The sequence below is a fragment of the Salvelinus fontinalis genome, chromosome 22, assembly GCF_029448725.1.
Source record: "Salvelinus fontinalis isolate EN_2023a chromosome 22, ASM2944872v1, whole genome shotgun sequence".
Taxonomy (NCBI): Eukaryota; Metazoa; Chordata; class Actinopteri; order Salmoniformes; family Salmonidae; genus Salvelinus; species Salvelinus fontinalis.
Genome location: NC_074686.1, coordinates 6090198 through 6110906, shown reverse-complemented (window position 1 = coordinate 6110906; position 20709 = coordinate 6090198). Strand labels below are relative to the sequence as shown.

Here is a 20709-nt window from a genome sequence, read left to right as displayed (position 1 = left end):
CGCTGCAAAGTTTCTCCCTGCAGGCAGTCACTGAGTCCGAGGTGCTAAAGGAGCTCCTTAAACTTGACCCCAAAAAACCATCTCGGTCAGATGGTTTAGACCAGGGGTGTCAAACTCATTTCGCATCGTGGGCCACATACGGCCTAGGGAGATGTCAAGTGGGCCGGACCATTAAAATTATACCATACTCTGCTATAAATAACCAAAATATCATGTCTTTCCTTTGTTTTGGTGTAAAGAAGCACAAGAACATTAGGAAAATATTGAAATTTAATGAACTATCCTTTTACAAAACATTTCATGAAACACCTCATATTTCCTTAGACAAATGTGCAATTTACTTTTATCATTCACAAATATGCATTGCAACTGATCCCACTGATTGTACAAAGGCACAAAACTTTAATTGGTACTGAAAAATATAGTAATGCACTTTAAGATTAAATGAGACTTTTAAAGAAAGGAATTTTTAAACCACTTACACATACGCATATAAAATCTAAATGTAATCCCTGCGTACACCTTACAAACTAAGGAGAGTGATTTTAAATGTGTAATGAAGAAAGTGTTCGCCTGTCCTGTAAATCTGTAAACTTCATACATGAAACATACATACACATACAATACATACTGAAAATTTATGGAGTTGTATGAACAGTAGAATTCCATCACACAACTTTTGTTTTGAAGCTGCTGACTAACATTAAAGTGCACATTTTTTAAATCACCACAGTAAGGATTCATCTTCACAGAGCTGTATTCTTTCAATGCAAACAGTATCTAAGGCAGCATTTTAAAGGTGTTAGTCTAGTCTGGACTTGTATTTGTTCCTGAAACTTGGCATCTTTTGGCCTGTACAAGTGCATCAACACCAGGTGTCATGTCCTGACTAGCTGTCACTTTCAGAATGTCATTTAAGTGCTTGTTTGTGAGCCTTGAACGCATTTTTGTTTTATTGATATTCATCACTGAGAAAATCTCTTCTCAGTTGTCCTTGCAAGCCGTCATATTTTTCGCTGTGATGAGTCTCGTAGTGGCGTCGAATATTATATTCCTTCAATACCGAAACTTGTTGCAAACACACCAAGCACGAAGGTTTTCCGTGCATCTCTGTAAATAAATAGGACGTGGTCCATTTTTCTTTGAAAATTCTACACTCCTTATCTACTTTTCTCCGTTTGGATAACGACATTTTGGCTAATGAGGGTTTAGCGGAGAGGTAGAGACCAAGGTATTAACAACGTCGTAACAAGCAGCAGATGGCGCATTGATACCGTCTGCTGTTTTCAGTCTGTCTCAGTGATGCGGCTTGTCTTCTACTCTGATGGAAAGAGTGCGCCCCTTAGCGGATAATCCATGAATTGCAGCGAATTAAAAATATTAATTCCATGTCTTTTATGCATTTTTTCCACTTTCAAATTATCCTGCGGGCCTGATCGAACCTCCTTGGGGGCCGGTTCCGGCCCGCGGGCCGTATGTTTGACACCCCTGGTTTAGACCCTTTCTTCATTAAGGTTGCTGCCCCTATAATCGCCAAGCCTATATCCAACCTTTTTAACCTGTCTCTCCTTTATGGGGAGGTTCCCATTGCTTGGAAAGTAACCACGGTTCATCCCTTATTTATAGGAGGAGATCGAGCTGATCCTAACTGTTATAGGCCTATTTCTATTTTGCCCTGTTTATCAAAAGTGTTGGAGAAACTTGTCATTAATCAACTGACTGGCTTTCTTGATGTCTATAGTATTCTCTCGGGTATGCAATCTGGTTTCCGCTCAGGTTATGGATGTCACTGCAACCTTAAAGGTCCTCAATATGTCACCATTGCCCTTGATTCTAAGCAATATTGTGGTGCTATTTTTATTGACTTGGTCAAAGCTTTTGATACGGTAGACCATTCTTTCTTGTGGGCCGGCTAAGGAATGTTGGTGTCTCTAAGGGGTCTTTGGGCTTGTTTGCTAACTACCTCTCTCAAAGAGTGCAGTGCATAATGTCAGAAAACCTACTGTCTCCGCCACTGCCTGTCACCAAGGGAGTACTCCAAGGCTCGATCCTAGGCCCCACGCTCCTTTCAATTTACATCAATAACATAGCTCAGGCAGTAGGAAGCTCTCTTATCCATTTATATGCAGTTGATACAGTCTTATACTCAGCTGGTCCCTCCCCGGATTTTGTGTTAAATGCTCTACAACAAAGCGTTCTTAGTGTCCAACAAGCTTTCTCTACCCTTAACCTTGCTCTGAACACCTCCAAAACAAAGGTCATGTGGTTTGGTAAGAAGAATGCCCCTCTCCCCACAGGTGTAATTACTACCTCTGAGGGGTTAGACCTTGAGGTAGTCACCTCATACAAGTACTTAGGAGTATGGCTAGACGGTGCACTGTTCTTCTCTCAGCACATTTCAAAACTGCAGGCTAAAGTTAAATCTAGACTTGGTTTCTTCTATCGTAATCGTTCCTCTTTCACCCCAGCTGCCAAACTAACGCTGATTTAGATGACCATCCTGCCCATGCTAGATTATGGGTCGCTCCTCTTTTCAGTTCGCTGCAGCTAGCGATTGGAATGAGCTGCAACAAACACTCAAACTGGACAGTTTTATCTCAATCTCTTCATTCAAAGACTCAATCATGGACACTCTTGCTGACAGTTGTGGCTGCTTTGTGTGATGTATTGTTGTCTCTACCTACTTGCACCTTGCGCTGTTGTCTGTGCCCAATAATGTTTTTATCATGTTGTTTTCTGCTGCTACCATGTTGTGTTGCTACCATGAGGTTGTTACAGTGCCTTGCAAAGGTGTTCATCCCCCTTCGCATTTTTCCTTTTTTGTTGCATTACAACCTGTAATTTAAATGGATTTTTATTTGGATGTCATGTAATGGACATACACAAAATAGTCCAAATTGATGAAGTGAAAAAAATAACTTGTTTAAAAAATTAAAATAAATAAACGGAAGAGTGTTGCGTGCATATGTATTCACCCCCTTTGCAATGAAGCCCCTAAATAAGTCACATAATTAGTTAAATAAAGTCCACCTCTGTGCAATCTAAGTGTAACATGATCTCAGTATGTATATACCTGTTCTGAAAGGCCCCAAGAGTCTGCAACACCATTATGCAAGGGGCACCACCAAGCAAGTGGCACCATGAAGACCAAGGAGCTCTCCAAACAGGTCAGGGACAAAGTTGTGGAGAAGTACAGATCAGGGTTGGGTTATAAAAAACTATCAGAAACTTTGAACATCCCACAGAGCAGCATTAAATCCATTATTAAAAAATGGAAAGAATGTGGCACCACAACAAACCTGCCAAGAGAGGGCTGCCCACCAAAACTCCTGACCCAGGCAAGGAGGGCATTAGTCAGCGAGGCAACAAAGAGGCCAAAGATAACCCTGAAGGAGCTGCAAAGCTCCACAGCGGAGATTGGAATATCTGTCCATAGGACCACTTTAAGCCGTACACTCCACAGAGCTGGGCTTTACGGAAGAGTGGCCAGAAAAACAGGTTTGGTGTTTGCCAAAAGACATGTGGGAGACTCCCCAAACATATGGAAGAAGGTACTCTGGTCAGATGATACTAAAATTTAGCTTTTTGGCCATCAATGCCAACACCTCTCATCACCCCAAGAATACCATCCCCACAGTGAAGCATGGTGGTGGCAAAATGGTGGTTTAAGGGGAAACATTTAAATGTCTTGGAATGGCCTAGTCAACGCCCAGACCTCAATCCAATCCTCTTTTCTAAGTTTAAAATGATAAACATTCAACATTGGCCATGCTGTCAATGAATCATGATTTGTGCCGTGCTCAAAACAACTGTTAACTCAGAATTGCGAAAACTTGACTTCAGTGAGTTCAAGACAACTGGGAAGTTGGTAATAAACAAGCTCCGACTGGGAAAACACATTTTGAACCGTCATCCAACTCGGAATTGTAAATCCGGCCCCTTTCTAGAGCTACGACCTGAAGATCAATGACGTCATCGTGATCTTGATTTCAAAAATCATGATTTTTCCGGGTTCCCAGTTGTTTTGAAAGCACCATAAATCCAGAGAATGCTCGAATTTGATGACAAAATTTGCCCACGAAGAACCGCCGCGCCACCTTCCTGTTCAAGTGAGCACAGCACAACAAGGTGAGTCCAAAAATGTCTTGTATGCTGCTGCATAAATGATGTAATATGCCAGGGAGATATGTATACTGTAGCTAAGAAAGTAATACTAAGTGTGGGTTGTGTAATAAACCCATGTGCCTCACCCTAATAATTTGGTCTATTTTCCCCTCTTAATTTTGCCTACTGTTCCCAGTCCACCTACAGTTTCAATTGTACTGCCTGCGGCTATGTTCACTGGACGTGCTACCTTGTACCGTACCTGCTGTTTTCGACTCTCTCCACCCTACCCCACCCCACACACACACATCTGCTGTCTCGACCTCTGAATGCTTGGCTATGTAAAACCAACTGACATTTACTCCTGAGGTACTGACCTGTTGCACCCTCTACAACCACTGTGACCTTTATTTGACCCTGCTGATCCTCTATGAACGTTTGAACATCTTGAGGAACAATCTGACCTTAATGGCCATGTACCCATATAATCTCCTCCTGGCACAGCCAGAAGAGGACTGCCCACTCATCAGAGCCTGGTTCCTCTCTAGGTTTCTTCCTAGGTTCCTTTCTTTCTACAGAGTTTTCATAGCCTCTGTGCTTTTACATGTGCATTGTTTGCTGTTTGTTTTTTTTGGCTGGGTTTCTGAATAAGCACTTTGTGACATCGGCTGATGTAAAAAGGGCTTTATAAATACATTTGATTCATTCATATAAATATGGCCATGCGCCAAAAAAAAGAAGAATGTCTTCCCTAATCTTAAACAGCACCGGCCGCCACTGTGTCTCTCAACATTACATTTACATTTACATTTAGCAGACGCTCTTATCTAGAGCGACTTACAAGTACATACATTCATACTTTTTTTTTGTACTGGCCCCTCGTGGGAATCGAACCCACAACCCTGGCGTTGCAAGCACCGTGCTCTACCAACTGAGCCACACGGGGCCCAAACTTGCAACATGGTGTTGCAAGTTTGCAAACTTTGCGGTAATGTTAAGGATGCCCTCATGCATTCCCTCATGCATATTGGAGTGGGCTGTGAAAGACTGCAGTGGACTAGTCGATGCATACCGTGTAGTTTAGCACAATAGAATCCTCTATTTGAAAATAGATGTAATTGAATTAGTTTGCCATGGATATATTTTGGGAAAGCTTGATAATTGTTCAAGTTTCAAATGATCATGTATTATCATTAAACAATGATCCTCAACTGATCCCAATTTTGGTAATTTCCCACTTGTACTCTGCAATACTCCAGAGTCCTTTCCGTATTGCGATTGAAATCAAATCTGCAACAAAGCAGTAATAATGATGTGTAGTATTAATACTATTAGCATTTGTATAAATGTTTTATATATCCAACATCCAGCAAAGAAATAACACCAACAAACCAGCATCCCCTTTGGATATTAGCATCCCCTTTGGATATTAGCATCCCCTTTGGATATTAGCATCCCCTTTGGATATTAGCAGAATGACATGGCAGGACACCAACACTTCTTCCTTCAGGCTGTCATTGAGAAAGCTCAAAACAATCCCCCACCTACCAACATTGTGCTTATTAATGAGCCTTGGCCAATCTAATTTGCTCAAGTTATTCCAACAAGAGCCAATCAGATTGGCACAGTTGGCCTTCAAAGTCTGTAAGGGCCCGCAACGGTTGCGCAGATGTTTGACCCCGGAGCTGAAATACAGCCCGTTACATGACACGCTAATCGTTTCTGCCGAGAAACAGAGACAGCAGAACAACTGTACTCACGCAGGAAAACCCGTCTTTTCCTCTTGAAGACTGCTGCCTTGAATCACCCTACTTATCAGTTAAGCACATAATGGACTTGACATGACAGGATGCAGATGTCAATTGAGGTGGATTATCTGGTAAATACACAACACACCCAGTAAATACAGACAAAAACTATTTTAAGGTTCGGATGAGTGTCATGCGGAGAATCCCTCTTTATGACATGTCTTGGCGATGTTTCTGTGTGCGGTCGAAAGGCTGTGTAAATGTCTTCTAAATACACAGCTTGTGTCTGTTCTTTATCAGAGCAGTAGCAGGCTACATCCTGGATTGTGTGGGTCAGGAACAGAAGTTAAACTGCCAGGAACTCAAGCTGTGTTTTGTGATATGAGAGGTATAATAGAGTATCTGCAAGAACTTCTGTAGTCTTAAAGGGTCAGAGTCGTTCTGTGTCACAAATGAAGACTCACTACACCCACCCTTCCACTACCCACACACCCACCCACACACACACACAGCTGTGTTTTCGTGAAATTTCAGGACTTTTTGGAGTGTACCTTTTTTTTTTTTTCATATTTTCCCTAACCCCAAAAACCGTAAACCTAACCCTAAACCCTAAACCTTAACCCCAAAACCCTAACCCTTAAGCTTAAAATACATTTGAACAAATTCAGGACCTGGAAAATTAAAAAAAAAAAAAAAAAGTTAATGCTTTCCATCACTTTTCAGGACCCCCCCCCCCCCCCCCCCCACACACACACACACACAACTCCCTACACTATTTCATCACCCCACTACCATGTCTAATTTCAGCATGTTCATCCAACCCACCTTTGATTCAGATAAAACCATTGATTAGAGCTATGACTCTCCACTACATAATACAGTATTGGATTAGTGGCTTAGTTGAATTCCCAACAGTGATACAGTCACTTCTTTCCTCTTTCGCTCCGTACAAATCATCCATTTACACAGCTGTCTAAATACAGGAGTCATGTTCATGTTAAAAGACTTGCTCCAAGAATACACACCACTGACCAGTGTCTCTACTTCATGAATCTAACCTGAAACCACACAGCTACAAGCAGATGTGTCAGTCAATGACAGTTTGAGTGTCACGTCCTGACCATAGAGAGCATTTCTTTTCTATGGTAGAGTAGGTCAGGGCGTGACTAGGTGTTGTTCTAGTTTATATTTTCTATGTGGGGTTCTAGGTTTATTTTCTATGTTGGGGTTTTGGTATGATTCCCAATTAGAGGCAGCTGGCTATCGTTGTCTCTAATTGGGGATCATACTTAAGTAGCATTTTTTCCACCTTCCACCTTTTGGTTTTTCTAAGTTTCACTTTCTCTAATAAAATATGTGGAACTCTACGTGTATATATATCAAATATATTTTGATTTGTTTAACACTTTTTTGGTTACTACATGATTCCATATGTGTTATTTCATAGTTTTGATGTCTTCACTATGCTTCTACAATGTAGAAAATAGTACAAATAAAGAAAAACATTAAATGAGTAGGTGTGTCCAAACTTTTGACTGGTACTTTATACAGATATATATTTTTAAAAGCCTTTCCAACCGTTCTCATAGGAGAAAACAAAATTTGACGAAGACTTGTTACCCGCCTACTCCCCTGTCCATTCTGATTGACGGCAATGGGTCTCAGGAAATGATTTTGCTTAACAGAACATGTTTCAGAGCACAGAGCAGACACATTGGCATGGTCCTCTGACAGAGTTCCTTGGCTCTGCGAGTCCTTCTTTGGTGAGAGAAAACTCTTAGGCGTGTGATAATGTGGGTTAGAGAAAGGCAGGCCACAGAATGAGCTCCTAATGATGCAGGTCACAGCAGGAAAGAGAGGCTTGACACTACAGCATTTCTGCTCTCTTACCAAGAGTGATTTCACAATTCACAATGACACACCCTCAAGTGTGTTTAGGCACACCAACTCCTTTTTTTTAAACTATTTTCTACATTGTAGAATAATAGTGAAGACATCAAAACTATGACATAACACATACGGAATCATGTAGTAACCAAAAAAGTGTTAAACAAATCAAAATATATTTTATATTTGAGATTCTTCAAAGTAGCCACCCTTTGACTCTCTTAGACCCTATTCAATTCCCAATTGGGGAGAATTGTTAGGGGTTGAGTGGTGAGAAGGATGGTGGTGATTGGATCTGAGAAAGGTAGTCATGGAGTGGGTGGATCGATGAGGAAGACACCAAGGTGTATGGTTTGGAGTCATTGACTCTTTTTGATCATGGAATAAATATTCAACCAGCTTCCAACATTAGTTGATGTCAAGCATGCTAATGACATCATTGCACCAATCTGAACTTTGAGATGTAAGATTACGCCTGGCCAAATCACCTCGTCAATAGACAATGCCTTGTGGCCTTGCAATGCCAGTCACTCAACCTAAAAATAGAACTCCACAAAACACACTATTCTAGCGACACGGCACGAGAAAACAACATTATGTTACCCCTCCACCCAACCAACCTTCCAGAGACATCCATCTCAACCCACCCCAGCCACGGTGCCCCTAGACAGGGGTTCCATGATACTGGCCCACCCTGCCCTTCCTGTATGTGTCCGCTGGTTCACTATGTCTTTCACCAGTACAGCTGGGGCCTTGGTTGATTTACAGGTACCACATGTGTAGGTTAGACTGAGCAGCCCTGCAGGCAGCAGGCCTGCAATACTGTAACATACAACGTCTTTGGGTTAATATGCTCTCTCTCCACCAAAAGGCCTGCCATAGTAAGCGCAGCAGGCCTCTGATAATTCTGACAGAGAAGAATGTATCACACCGTACTGTATGAGCACAGGAGGGAAGACAGTGGGCATAGTGCATTGCATACACACAAGGAGGGACACTGTATCTGACATACAGTACAGGACTAGGACCAGTGGGATGGGAGTTATGTAGTCTACATGATGGTGCCTCATTGGGCTGTACCTGGGTCAGCCCTTAATGACCTGGTCGTTGGTCTCTCTGCTCCTGTTGTACTGTAAATAGCTGCTCTGAGGCTTGCAGGTGCTTCCCAGACAACTTTGTCTACAATTCTCTCTCTTTATTTCATTCATGTTGACCCAGGCGGAGAGACTGTTTGCAGAACAGATTTACACAGGCAATCACTGCTGAAAGTGTAACTTTCTCGGGAGGTCTCTTCCATTGTGTTATGTCTTCTTCTCTCCCTCTAATCTCCCTCTTCTATTTTGTCCCCTTTTTCTTGTCATCCTCTACCTCCTCCTCTCAGACTGTTCCTGAAGAGTCACAGTGGGACAGCGGGCAGGCAGAGCAGTCTGGTGATCCACGGGGCAGACTTCAGCACCAAAGACATGGACAACGACAACTGCATCTGCAAGTGTGCCCTCATGCTCACAGGGGGTAAGTACCAGGGTGTCCCCATAGTGCACCACACTGCATTGTTGAAAATATTGTTTACCAAGCTACCAATGACTTCACAATGGAAGAAGTTAAGCAAAAGTAAAGCTACCCTTAAAGTTACATTGAAAAAGTAACTACAAAATACTTAGTGATAAATTATCATATCTAAATTTGAATGTCAGACTACATATTGCAAGACCATATCACTCGGGGGTCAAATGTTAACAGAATGTGTAATTTAGCCTATTAAACACAAAAACTATGTTTGAAGTGAGAATTAGGCAGGTCTGATGCTGAAAAAACAAAAACATTCTTGCCTACTTTACCCATGTTTAATTGTATTTTTGGCAAAATAATAAGTGTGTATAGTTCCAGTAGTTAGCTACACTGCTACATGGCAAAAAAAATCTTAATGAACTACTGAAAACACTACCAAGATGTGAATTGAGTTCAACTACCACCAAGCTACTGCATGTAGTTAAATGTAGTTAAATTACTAGTTGAACTATACTGAACAAAGATCTAAACGCAACATGCAACAATTTTAAATATTTTACTGAAATAGAATTCATATAAGGAAATAAGTCAATTTAAATGTATTAATTAGGCCCTAATCTATGTATTTCACATGACAGGGCAGGGGCTCAGCCAGGGGTGGGCCTGGGAGGGCATAGGCCCATCTGCTTGGGAGCCAGGCCCACCCACTAGGGAGCCAGGCCCAGCCAATCAGAATTAGTTTTTCTCCACAAAAGGGCTTTGATACAGACAGAAATACTCCTCAGTTTCATCAGCTGTCCGGGTGGCTGGTCTCAGTTAATCCCACAGGTGAAAAAGCCAGATGTGGAGGTCTGGGCTGGCGTGGTTACACATGGTCTGCGGTTGTGAGGCCAGTTGGATGTACTGCCAAATTCTCTTAAACGATGTCGGAGGCAGCTTATGGTAGAGAAATTAACACTCTATTCTCTGGTAACAGCTCTGGTGGACATTCCTGCAGTCAGCATGCCAATTGCGCACTCCCTCAAAACTTGAGACATCTGTGGCATTGTGTCGTGTGACAAAACTGTACATTTTAAACTAGGGAGCCAGGCCCAGCACAAGGTACACCTGCATAATGATCATGCTGTTTAATCAACTTCTTGATATGCCACACCTGTCAGGTGTTTGGATTATCTTGGCCAAGGAGAATTGCTCACTAAAAAGGGAAGTAAACTAATTTGTGCACAACACTTGAGAGAAACAAGCTCTAGCATCTTTTATTTCAGCTCATGAAACATGGGACACTTTACATGTTGTGTTTGTATTATTGTTCAGTATACATAAAGTGCACTACTCCCCAACACTGCCACACTGTGACATGGTACAAAGAGAACCCAATAATGTACTATTTAGTGATGTGGTAGGGGAGACCCAATAATGCACCACACTGAGAGATGGCACAAGAAGAGTCCCCACAAACCACTACATCATGGCAGAAAGGAAGATTTATCTTTGTAATGCATCCTGGACAATTGTTGTAGAGAACTTGGTTCCACTACAAGACTAGCCTGACTCCTCCTAGCTCAAACCCTGAGACTGGGTTGTGTCATTTTAACACGGACCTGTGCAGGTGGCACTGTACCACAGTACAGCGTAATGAGGCGTGTGTGGAGCTTACTGCATCTCCTAACTTCTGCACTCCCACTACAACACATTTGGGGTTTCAGATTAGCACCATAAATGTCCACGGGCCGGGTACCAAGTGTCAGGGAGATTCAACATGACTCTAATTCTCTGGCTGTGTAAGTGGAGCAAGGTGACCCTACTCACTGTATGACAGTTCCCCAGTGGAGGACTGGGCTTGTAAACCGTTTATGGTCGGTGGCAAGAGAAGACAATATCGGGGATCGGGGAATTCTGTCCAACCCGATCTAAGGACTGCGTATTTCCCCTAATTCAACAAGCCAGTCTCACAATCCAGCAGTGTGTTTAGCAGAGCACTGACATACATTATTTTTACCATATTCACTGTAATAACATGTATATATTATCAGTGAAGTAGAAACAGCAAGAAAAACATTAGTAACCAAAGAGGAGAAAAACAAACAGTGCCTTCAGAAAGCATTCACACCCCCTGACTTTTTCTGCATTTTGTTGTTTTAAATTCATTTAAATGGATTACTTTTGGATTCAATTGAAATACCCCTTATGTCAAAATGGAATTATTTGCAAATTCATTAAAAAATCTGAGCTGAAATGTCTTGAGTCAATAACTATTCAACCCTTTTGTCAGGAGTAAAAATGTGCTTAACATGTCCCATAATAAGTGGCATGGACTAACTCTGTGTGCAATAATGGTGTTAAACGTGGTTTCTAAATGACTACCCCATCTCTGTACCCCACACACAATTATCTCTAGGGTCCCTCAGTCGAGCAGTGAATTTCAAGCACAGATTAAACCACAGACCAGGGAAGTTTTCCAATGGGTCGCAAAGGGAACCTATAATATATATATATATATATATATATATATATAAAAAATTAAGACATTAAATACATTAAATATCCCTTTGAGCATGGTGCACTTATTAATTACACTTTTGATGTTGTATCAATACACCAAGTCACTACTATGATACAGGCACCCTGCCTAACTCGGTTGCCGGAGAAGAAGGGAAGTGTCACTCCTGCTCTCCCTCTCTGTCGCTCGAGGGCGCCAGACTGCCCAGCACTACGCACTCCTGCCACCATCATTATGCACACCTGTTTCCCTCGTCACGTGCATCAGCGATTCATTGGACTCACCTGGAGTCAATCACCAGAGTTATTACCTCCCCTATATCTGTATGTTCCCCAGCTCTGTTCCCCGCTTCTGCATTAATTGTCGTATGTCGTGGTGTTACCCAGTTCTGATGCTGTTCCTGTCCTATGTCTGTGCAAAATTTAATCTCACTCTCCATACTTGCTTCTCATCTCCAGCGTTGGTTCTGACAGGAACCACTCAGGGATTTTACCATGAGGCCAATGGTGATTTTAAAACTGTAACAGAGTGTAATGGCTGTGATAGGAGATAACTGAGAATGGATCAACAACATTGTAGCCTTGTGGTTAGAGGGCGGCAGGTAGCCTAGTGGTTAAAGCTTTGGGCCAGTAACCGAAAGGTTTATTAGATCGAATCCCTGAGCTGACAAGGTAAAAACCTGTCGTTCTGCCCCTGAACAAGGCAGTTAACCCACTGTTCCCCGGTAGGCCGTCATTGAAAATAAGAGTTTGTTCTTAACTGACTTGCCTAGTTAAATAAAGGTTCAAATAAAAACAATTGTAGTTACTCCAAAACACTAACATAAATGACAGAGTGAAAAGAAAGAAGCCTGTACAGAATAAAAAAGGCATCCTGTTTGCAATAAGGCACTAAAGTAATACTGCAAAATATGTGGCAAAGACATTCACTTTTTCTCCTGAATACAAAGCGTAATGTTTGTGGTAAATCCAACACAACACATCACTGAGTACTACTCTTTATATTTTCAAGCATGTTGGTGGCTGCATCATGTAATGGGTATGCTTGTCAGTTTTCTTTTTGGATAAGAATTATTGAAATAGAGCTAAACACAGGCAAAATCCGAGAGGAAAACTTGGTTCAGTTTGCTTTCTAACAGACACTGGGAGACAAATTCCCCTTTAAGCAGGGCAATTACCTAAAACATACGGCCAAATATACACTGGAGTTGCTTAGTAAGGCAACATTGAATGTTCCCGAGTGGCCTAGTTACAGTTTTGACTTAAATCATGTTGAAAATCTATGGCAAGACTTAAATGGGCAAATATTGTACAATCCAGGTGTGCAAAGCTCTTGCAGACTTTCCCAGAAATATTCACAGCTGTAATCGCTGCCAAAGGTGATGCTAACATGTATTGACTCAGGGGGTTGAATACTTCTCTAAACAAGAGATAATAGTTTTTTTTTAATTACTGGAAAAGAAAACACTATGTTAGACTTGTTCTTCCTCTTTGACGTTAGAGTATTTTGTGTCGATCATTGACAAAAAAATAACAATTAAATCCATTTGAATCCCACTTTGTAACACAACAAAATGTGGAAAAAGTCAAGGGGTGTGAATACTTTCTGAAGGCGCTGTACACACAAGCTCAGTCATACTGAACAGACCTAACCCAGTCCTACTGTATGTTCACTAGTGTACTGAGGTGACAATGACAAAAGACTATCCGGTCTGGAAACAGATCACCAAGTGTTTCTAGCAGGGGCATCTGTTTTTACAAGAGAGTAAAAGCTCAGCACTGGAAACAGAGGATACTGATCAAATCGGAAATACATCCCCATGGGTTTAGTCACAAAGAACCAATGGGAAAACCTTTGCCACCCTGACCCCATGCAAAGACAAGAACAACAGTACGAACTGTGGGACCCAGTGTTAGGTCTTCTGTGAAATGTCACAGCTCACACTGGCACTGGTATTTAGACCTGAGGGGAAAGGCTGTGCCCCACCATATACCACCCATCGATTGACACATGCCACACGGTGCCAACCTGAAAATAAAATATTTGTCTTGCTTTTTTTCATGTGCTCTTTGGTGCTAGGGGTAAAGCAATACATTACCGTTGAGGGAGAAATTAGTAAGAGGATAAAAAAAGTACATACAAACAGCATTATATGCAGGGAATTTCAACTCTTCTGAATGCCAATCCCAACCGAGCTTATTTGAGCCTATGCACATCTACTCTTTCTCGAAATACCATTGAGAGTTAACAGGTCCTTAAAACTAACCTCTCAAAGCAATTCATGATGCCAGAAGTGAGTGCAACGGGGCGGTAGTCATTTAGTTCAGTTACCTTTCCTTTCTTGGGTACAGGAACAATGGTGGACATCTTGAAGCAAGTGGGGACAGCCGACTGGGATAGGGAGAGATTGAATATGTGTGTAAACACTCCAGCCAGCTGGTCTGCGCGTGCTCTGAGGCCGTCTGGGCCGGCAGCCTTGCGAGGGTTAACATGCTTACATACCTTTGCAATTATGTCTAAACAATTGCTCCATTGCTGCTGTTGGAGTTTACTGTGGCATTCTCTCAAGGTTCAACATTGCAGAACCAGAATAGAGAAACTCAAAGTTTACAGTCTAGGACCTTCTGGTGTAAAGTTTCTGCTTTCTTTTAGCTTTAAGCAACGGCGTTTCATACACACTAATGTCTGTCTTTGGTTGTTTTAAACTTTTTGTCATAGGGGCTTATAAAATGATCTAATTCCCTCCATCTGTTCTTTGCTCTGCCCAGGTTGGTGGTTCGATGCCTGCGGCCCGTCCAACCTCAACGGAATGTACTTCACCAAAGGGCAACACGTCGGGAAGCTAAATGGCATCAAGTGGCACTACTTTAAGGGTCCCAGCTACTCGCTACGAGCAACAACCATGATGATTCGTCCGCTGGACTTCTCCTAGACATCGAGTGCGTCCAGAATGGCACCCTATTCCCTAGATTGTGCAATACTTTTAAATGAGTGCACAGTATAGGGAATAGGATGCCATTTCAGGTGCAACGTTAGAGTTTCTCCCCACACTCTCTGTACGGCCAATGGGACAACTAGATTAGGAGGAACTCTTCCTGCTTTACCCTGTTACTATCGCCTCACCATAACGACTTTGGAGTTTGTCCGGAGGGGAACTCTACATCACCTGGCTGTTGCTTGGTAACGTTACTCCAGGTGTCAGCCTGGAAGTGTGGTTGGAGAGAAGAGGGCTTGTGGAATGAGAGAGGATCTCGTCTTATCGTAGAGCTAAACTGTGAGTGATGAACTCCTTGCGAAGTTGGAGGACAAACTGCTTCGCTCTTTTCTTATATTTGACGCATGGACTCAAGTAGAGTTCAGCTCTCACCCCAGGCCTGTGGACTATTGGGGTAGACTTCTCTCCTTTTTGGGAACTGACTGCAACATTGCAGCTTTGTCTGCATATGTAGACTGTATGACAGACCACGCAACTACCCATAGACTGCATGACAGACTGCATAGACGCCTTCAGACTACACGACTCCCTATGCGCATCTGGAATGTTCTCACAACCAAATGGGAGATATAGGCATTTTTATAGAGGTGTTGCACCAAGACATTGGGACATTGAACAATGTTTTGTATTTCATGCTTTTTATTCCTATATAGCCTAATACATTTGGAATGACATGATGTTTGTTTTTTTACATAAGTCACTCTGGATCGTTTCTGGAGAGGAAAAGTCACAAGGTCACAAGGTCACCGTCAGTATAAAATGTTGGTCTTATATGTACTGCGGACTCCAAAGTCAGTTCTGAGAACAAGCCTGGCTCAGTCAATGGTTTTGCTGCCACTTATATAGTTCTTGTCCTGCCAGAGTGCTCTGATTATTTTCAAAGTTCAAAATGCCACGTTATTATTGGATTTGGCAACTGACGGAGATTTATCTGCATTTGGTATTGGCTGACAAACTATGTCTGCCAAGGCAAAAAATGTGGTGATCTTCTTTCCTCATTTAAATATGAAAAATAATATACTGTAATGAATACAGATAAATAAATAAATAAATAAATAAATAAATAAATATATATATATATATATATATATACACACTGCTCAAAAAAATAAAGGGAACACTTAAACAACACAATGTAACTCCAAGTCAATCACACTTCTGTGAAATCAAACTGTCCACTTAGGAAGCAACACCGATTGACAATAAATTTCACATGCTGTTGTGCAAATGGAATAGACAAAAGGTGGAAATTATAGGCAATTAGCAAGACACCCCCCAAAACAGGAGTGATTCTGCAGGTGGTGACCACAGACCACTTCTCAGTTCCTATGCTTCCTGGCTGATGTTTTGGTCACTTTTGAATGCTGGTGGTGCTCTCACTCTAGTGGTAGCATGAGACGGAGTCTACAACCCACACAAGTGGCTCAGGTAGTGCAGTTCATCCAGGATGGCACATCAATGCGAGCTGTGGCAAAAAGGTTTGCTGTGTCTGTCAGCGTAGTGTCCAGAGCATGGAGGCGCTACCAGGAGACAGGCCAGTACATCAGGAGACGTGGAGGAGGCCGTAGGAGGGCAACAACCCAGCAGCAGGACCGCTACCTCCGCCTTTGTGCAAGGAGGTGCACTGCCAGCGCTCTGCAAAATGACCTCCAGCAGGCCACAAATGTGCATGTGTCTGCTCAAACAGTCAGAAACAGACTCCATGAGGGTGGTATGAGGGCCCGACGTCCACAGGTGGTGGTTGTGCTTACAGCCCAACACCGTGCAGGACGTTTAGCATTTGCCAGAGAAAACCAAGATCGGCAAATTCGCCACTGGCGCCCTGTGCTCTTCACAGATGAAAGCAGGTTCACACTGAGCACATGAGCACATGTGACAGACGTGACAGAGTCTGGAGACGCCGTGGAGAACGTTCTGCTGCCTGCAACATCCTCCAGCATGACCGGTTTGGCGATGGGTCAGTCATGGTGTGGGGTGGTATTTCTTTGTGGGACCGCACAGCCCTCCATGTGCTCGCCAGAGGTAGCCTGACTGCCATTAGGTACCGAGATGAGACCCCTTGTGAGACCATATGCTGACACATGCACATTTGTGGCCTGCTGGAGGTCATTTTGCAGGGCTCTGGCAGTGCACCTCCTTGCACTAAGGCGGAGGTAGCGGTCCTGCTGCTGGGTTGTTGCCCTCCTACGGCCTCCTCCACGTCTCCTGATGTACTGGCCTGTCTCCTGGTAGCGCTTGCATGCTCTGGACACTACGCTGACAGACACAGCAAACCTTTTTGCCACAGCTCGCATTGATGTGCCATCCTGGATGAACTGCACTACCTGAGCCACTTGTGTGGGTTGTAGACTCCGTCTCATGCTAACACTAGAGTGAGAGCACCGCCAGCATTCAAAAGTGACCAAAACATCAGCCAGGAAGCATAGGAACTGAGAAGTGGTCTGTGGTCACCACCTGCAGAATCACTCCTGTTTTGGGGGGTGTCTTGCTAATTGCCTATAATTTCCACCTTTTGTCTATTCCATTTGCACAACAGCATGTGAAATTTATTGTCAATCGGTGTTGCTTCCTAAGTGGACAGTTTGATTTCACAGAAGTGTGATTGACTTGGAGTTACATTGTGTTGTTTAAGTGTTCCCTTTATTTTTTTGAGCAGTGTATATAATATTAAAGCATTGCCATACCTTAACTAGTAAAACTGTGTATAAGAAGGACAACATTATGTATTACACCAAACCAATTGAAGGTAGTGCACATTATGCACTATTTATTTCTAGATGTTGTATGAATATGGTACGTTTTCCATCTCAAGTATTGCTGTCATCTACCCCCCTAAAGTGTAAAGAAATGGATGGTGTTATTATACCTTTTCTGAGCGTTTTGGAACCTTTTGAATATCAGATTGTGCTTTTTCATTTGAAAACACTGTACAGTATATAGTATTTGTGTACAGCAAAGTGTAGATGATTTGACCCATTCAGACCACATAAATAAAATAATAATACCTAGCCATTGTGTGCGCTTGGATCATAGCTTCATAAATGTTCCTTTCAAATGGTACTCCTCAGTTTGCTTTGCTTTCGCGATGGTTTTTTTTAAAAAAGGGGGAGAGGTTATGTTATGAATAATCCCCTTTTTATGACCGGAGGTGGCTACAGGGCCTTGACAGAAATGTGGTCTGTCCATATTTTGAAACTCTAACCACTGACCAAAAGATAAGTCCCATTTTATTGGAAACACCCCACAACGTCCTTCGAATGTGTCTTTGCTTAGACATACAACCGCACTGAACCCCAGATCCAGATAGGTTTTTCTCTCTCTCATCATTGCAGCTTAGAAACGGTTGTTTTAACAACGTTTGGCTGAGGCATAAAATGGAGGCTTCCTTTAAGTGTACTGTGTGTACTTGTATTGCATTACTACCAGCATGAAACAACAAGAAAGAATGCACGGTTTAATATGCAATGTTACTAAAGGTGGGTTACATGTTGAGGAAAGACACATGGAACTTGTAAAACTATGAATTGACATGTTTATTAACATACTAAAATTGTATAATTTAAGTGTATATGTAAAATAACTTTCCTGAGGAAAGCCACTCCATTTTGTTTTTATTCCTCCAGAACCACAGTGGTGTTTTGAAGTTGAGCATAAACCGTAGAAGTAATAATAATAAGAGTTGAGAAACGTGCCTTAAATGACTCTGCTTTTACCTCATTAAACCGTAGATTTGATATTTTAATTCAACTACATTTTTTTTGTAACAAGTGGTCGAAATGTCAAGTTGTTAAACTAAATAAAAAGCATGTGATGCACTAATGTTTTCAATCTGGGTATACATTGGTCGTTTTTTTTTAATGTACGATGTGCTGATTTCGAAACAGACCGCTTTTGGGGTCACATTACAATGTATTCATTCACAAGTCTCTCTCACCACAACATCCTTTGACACATACACACTCAGGTCCCAATGGTTGAATAAACGTTGTTTCAACATCATTTGTCAGCGTATTGTGACATGGAATTTTATCTCAACATACCTCTTTATTTAGGTCGATAGCATTAATGTTGAAACAATGACATTGGTTCAAATATTCCATTTTATAATCAACATTGAGAACATGGTCAAATAAAATATGTCTAATTAAACATGAAATTCAACACAAATTTAAACCACCTAATACATTGAACATAGCATTAAAACAAATATTGATGTTTTTTAGGTGGAATCTTCGACACAAATTCAATGTATACATAGTTCTTATGATTATGTGGAAATTAGATTGATGTAACAACCTGTTAGTCAAGTTAAGTCAATGTATTTAAATTGAAGTTTTGCCCTAATTTCAATGTTCAAGGAAAACAGTACTGGTTGACAACTTTTTTCTTTTTTAAATCCAATGTATTTTCCACACTGACAAATTACTTTGAAACAACGTTGATTCGACCAGTGTGTGCCCAGCGGGGTCCTACATTTCTACCAAACAGAGGCAATTCGCCACTCTCTCTTATGACAATACCTTGTCTTTCACACCAAGTCAAATAGAGGAGAAACACAGAGGAATGGCACACGAGTGAGTCCTTCTATTAGGCAAATGGTGCTGAGATTATGAGGACCCCTGTGCGCAAGGCAGCTGCCTTTGTCTCCCCCTCGACTCGGCCCCTTAATACACTGCAGCTCTCTGCCATGACAGATTGCAGAGGTGTCAAATGATGCTGCCGACACCGTTGGTGTCTCTTCATCGTTGACATTTCTGGGGCCTAATCAGAGGTTGAACAAATTACGTCTGCCTGCAAACAGCTGCTTATCCCTTAGCTCCTGGGCTGACCTGACACCCTTACTGGAATGTCCTCCATACAGGGGCTAGGTTGGGGGGGGGGGAAGTGTCCAGACACACAATGAACAGGAGCAATGAGGTCGGCTCCCCCCACTATAGAAGTGCAGGATACAGAATGGACGATGAAGGATGGGGAATCATTCCACTGTGCAGGAGGCATGGGTGTTTTCTTCAAAAAGAGGATTTTGATGTCTTCAGAAGTAGACAGAAGTAGAAAGAAGTCCAACTAGGGGCTCACATATTCAGGATGTTAGGTGAAGTGTAGTCTGACCCTAGCCCCCCCTCTTAACGCTCCCCGCCTCCTGCCTCCACAGCCTGTTAGCTGTGCTGAAGACGGATCATTTCCTGTTTTCTAAGGGCGGGCGAGGGGGAGGTTGCTGTGCCTGGGCTGTAGACAGTGCTTGGCCCAGACCAGATCAGATAAGAGGAAAGACAGTACCTGCAGTGTGAACACAGAGAGGCATCTCAACCCCCTGAGACCACCTACTCACATGAAGAATAAAGGGAAAACGGAAATTGAGACATCTGTATGAAAACCAGGGGTGAAAGTAAGACGGTCTGGTACGGCGTCCAGACAAAATAAATAGCGTGGGTATGAGCCTATCACAATAATTAAAACAAAATGTCAAGAAAACTGTAGGCTATTTCCGCATGTCAGACGAATGAAAAATTTGCAAATGGACTTGAAAACGGATTGTATAGCCTACGCTCCACAATGTGATGTGGTTAGATGAGAACACTGACATTTTGCCAAGGCAGAGATGAGTGGCCGACACCGAGACACGCGTGGACAGCAGGGGACGTATAAATTCTGGCCTAATGACGATCGCCAAATGTCATTACCCTTTTTGTGTAAAAAATGTCTCTTTCCATTCACCACTGTTTGGAGGCTGGAAATAATGTGCGAGTAGATGAACGTGTGTGGGTAGCCTGGAGAAGGAGCCCTTTGAAGTGATTGTTCTGACAATCAGATAAAAACATCATGACTGTTTGTGTTTATGCCACAAAAAGATAATACATTTTAAAAGTTAGATGACAAATCTTTAGGAGAACCCACAGAGATCCTATTGAATTAATAGGGGTTCTATATGGAATTCTATGATTAGGCCCATAAACAAATACAGGAGG

General features: G+C 42.2%; 1 protein-coding gene across 2 annotated transcripts in view; it reads left to right on the top strand.

Annotated features, from left to right (window-relative positions):
• The window catches only part of angpt1 (angiopoietin 1), a 57548-nt gene extending 41339 nt beyond the window's left edge, over nt 1-16209 (top strand). For both annotated transcript variants that reach the window (XM_055876046.1, XM_055876045.1), the window contains exons 8-9: nt 9121-9251; nt 14517-16209. In XM_055876046.1, the coding sequence (XP_055732021.1) occupies nt 9121-9251; nt 14517-14680 (295 nt within the window). In that variant the 3' untranslated portion in view covers nt 14681-16209. The remainder of the gene's footprint in view (nt 1-9120; nt 9252-14516) is intronic.
• Nucleotides 16210-20709: the final 4500 nt, after the last annotated feature.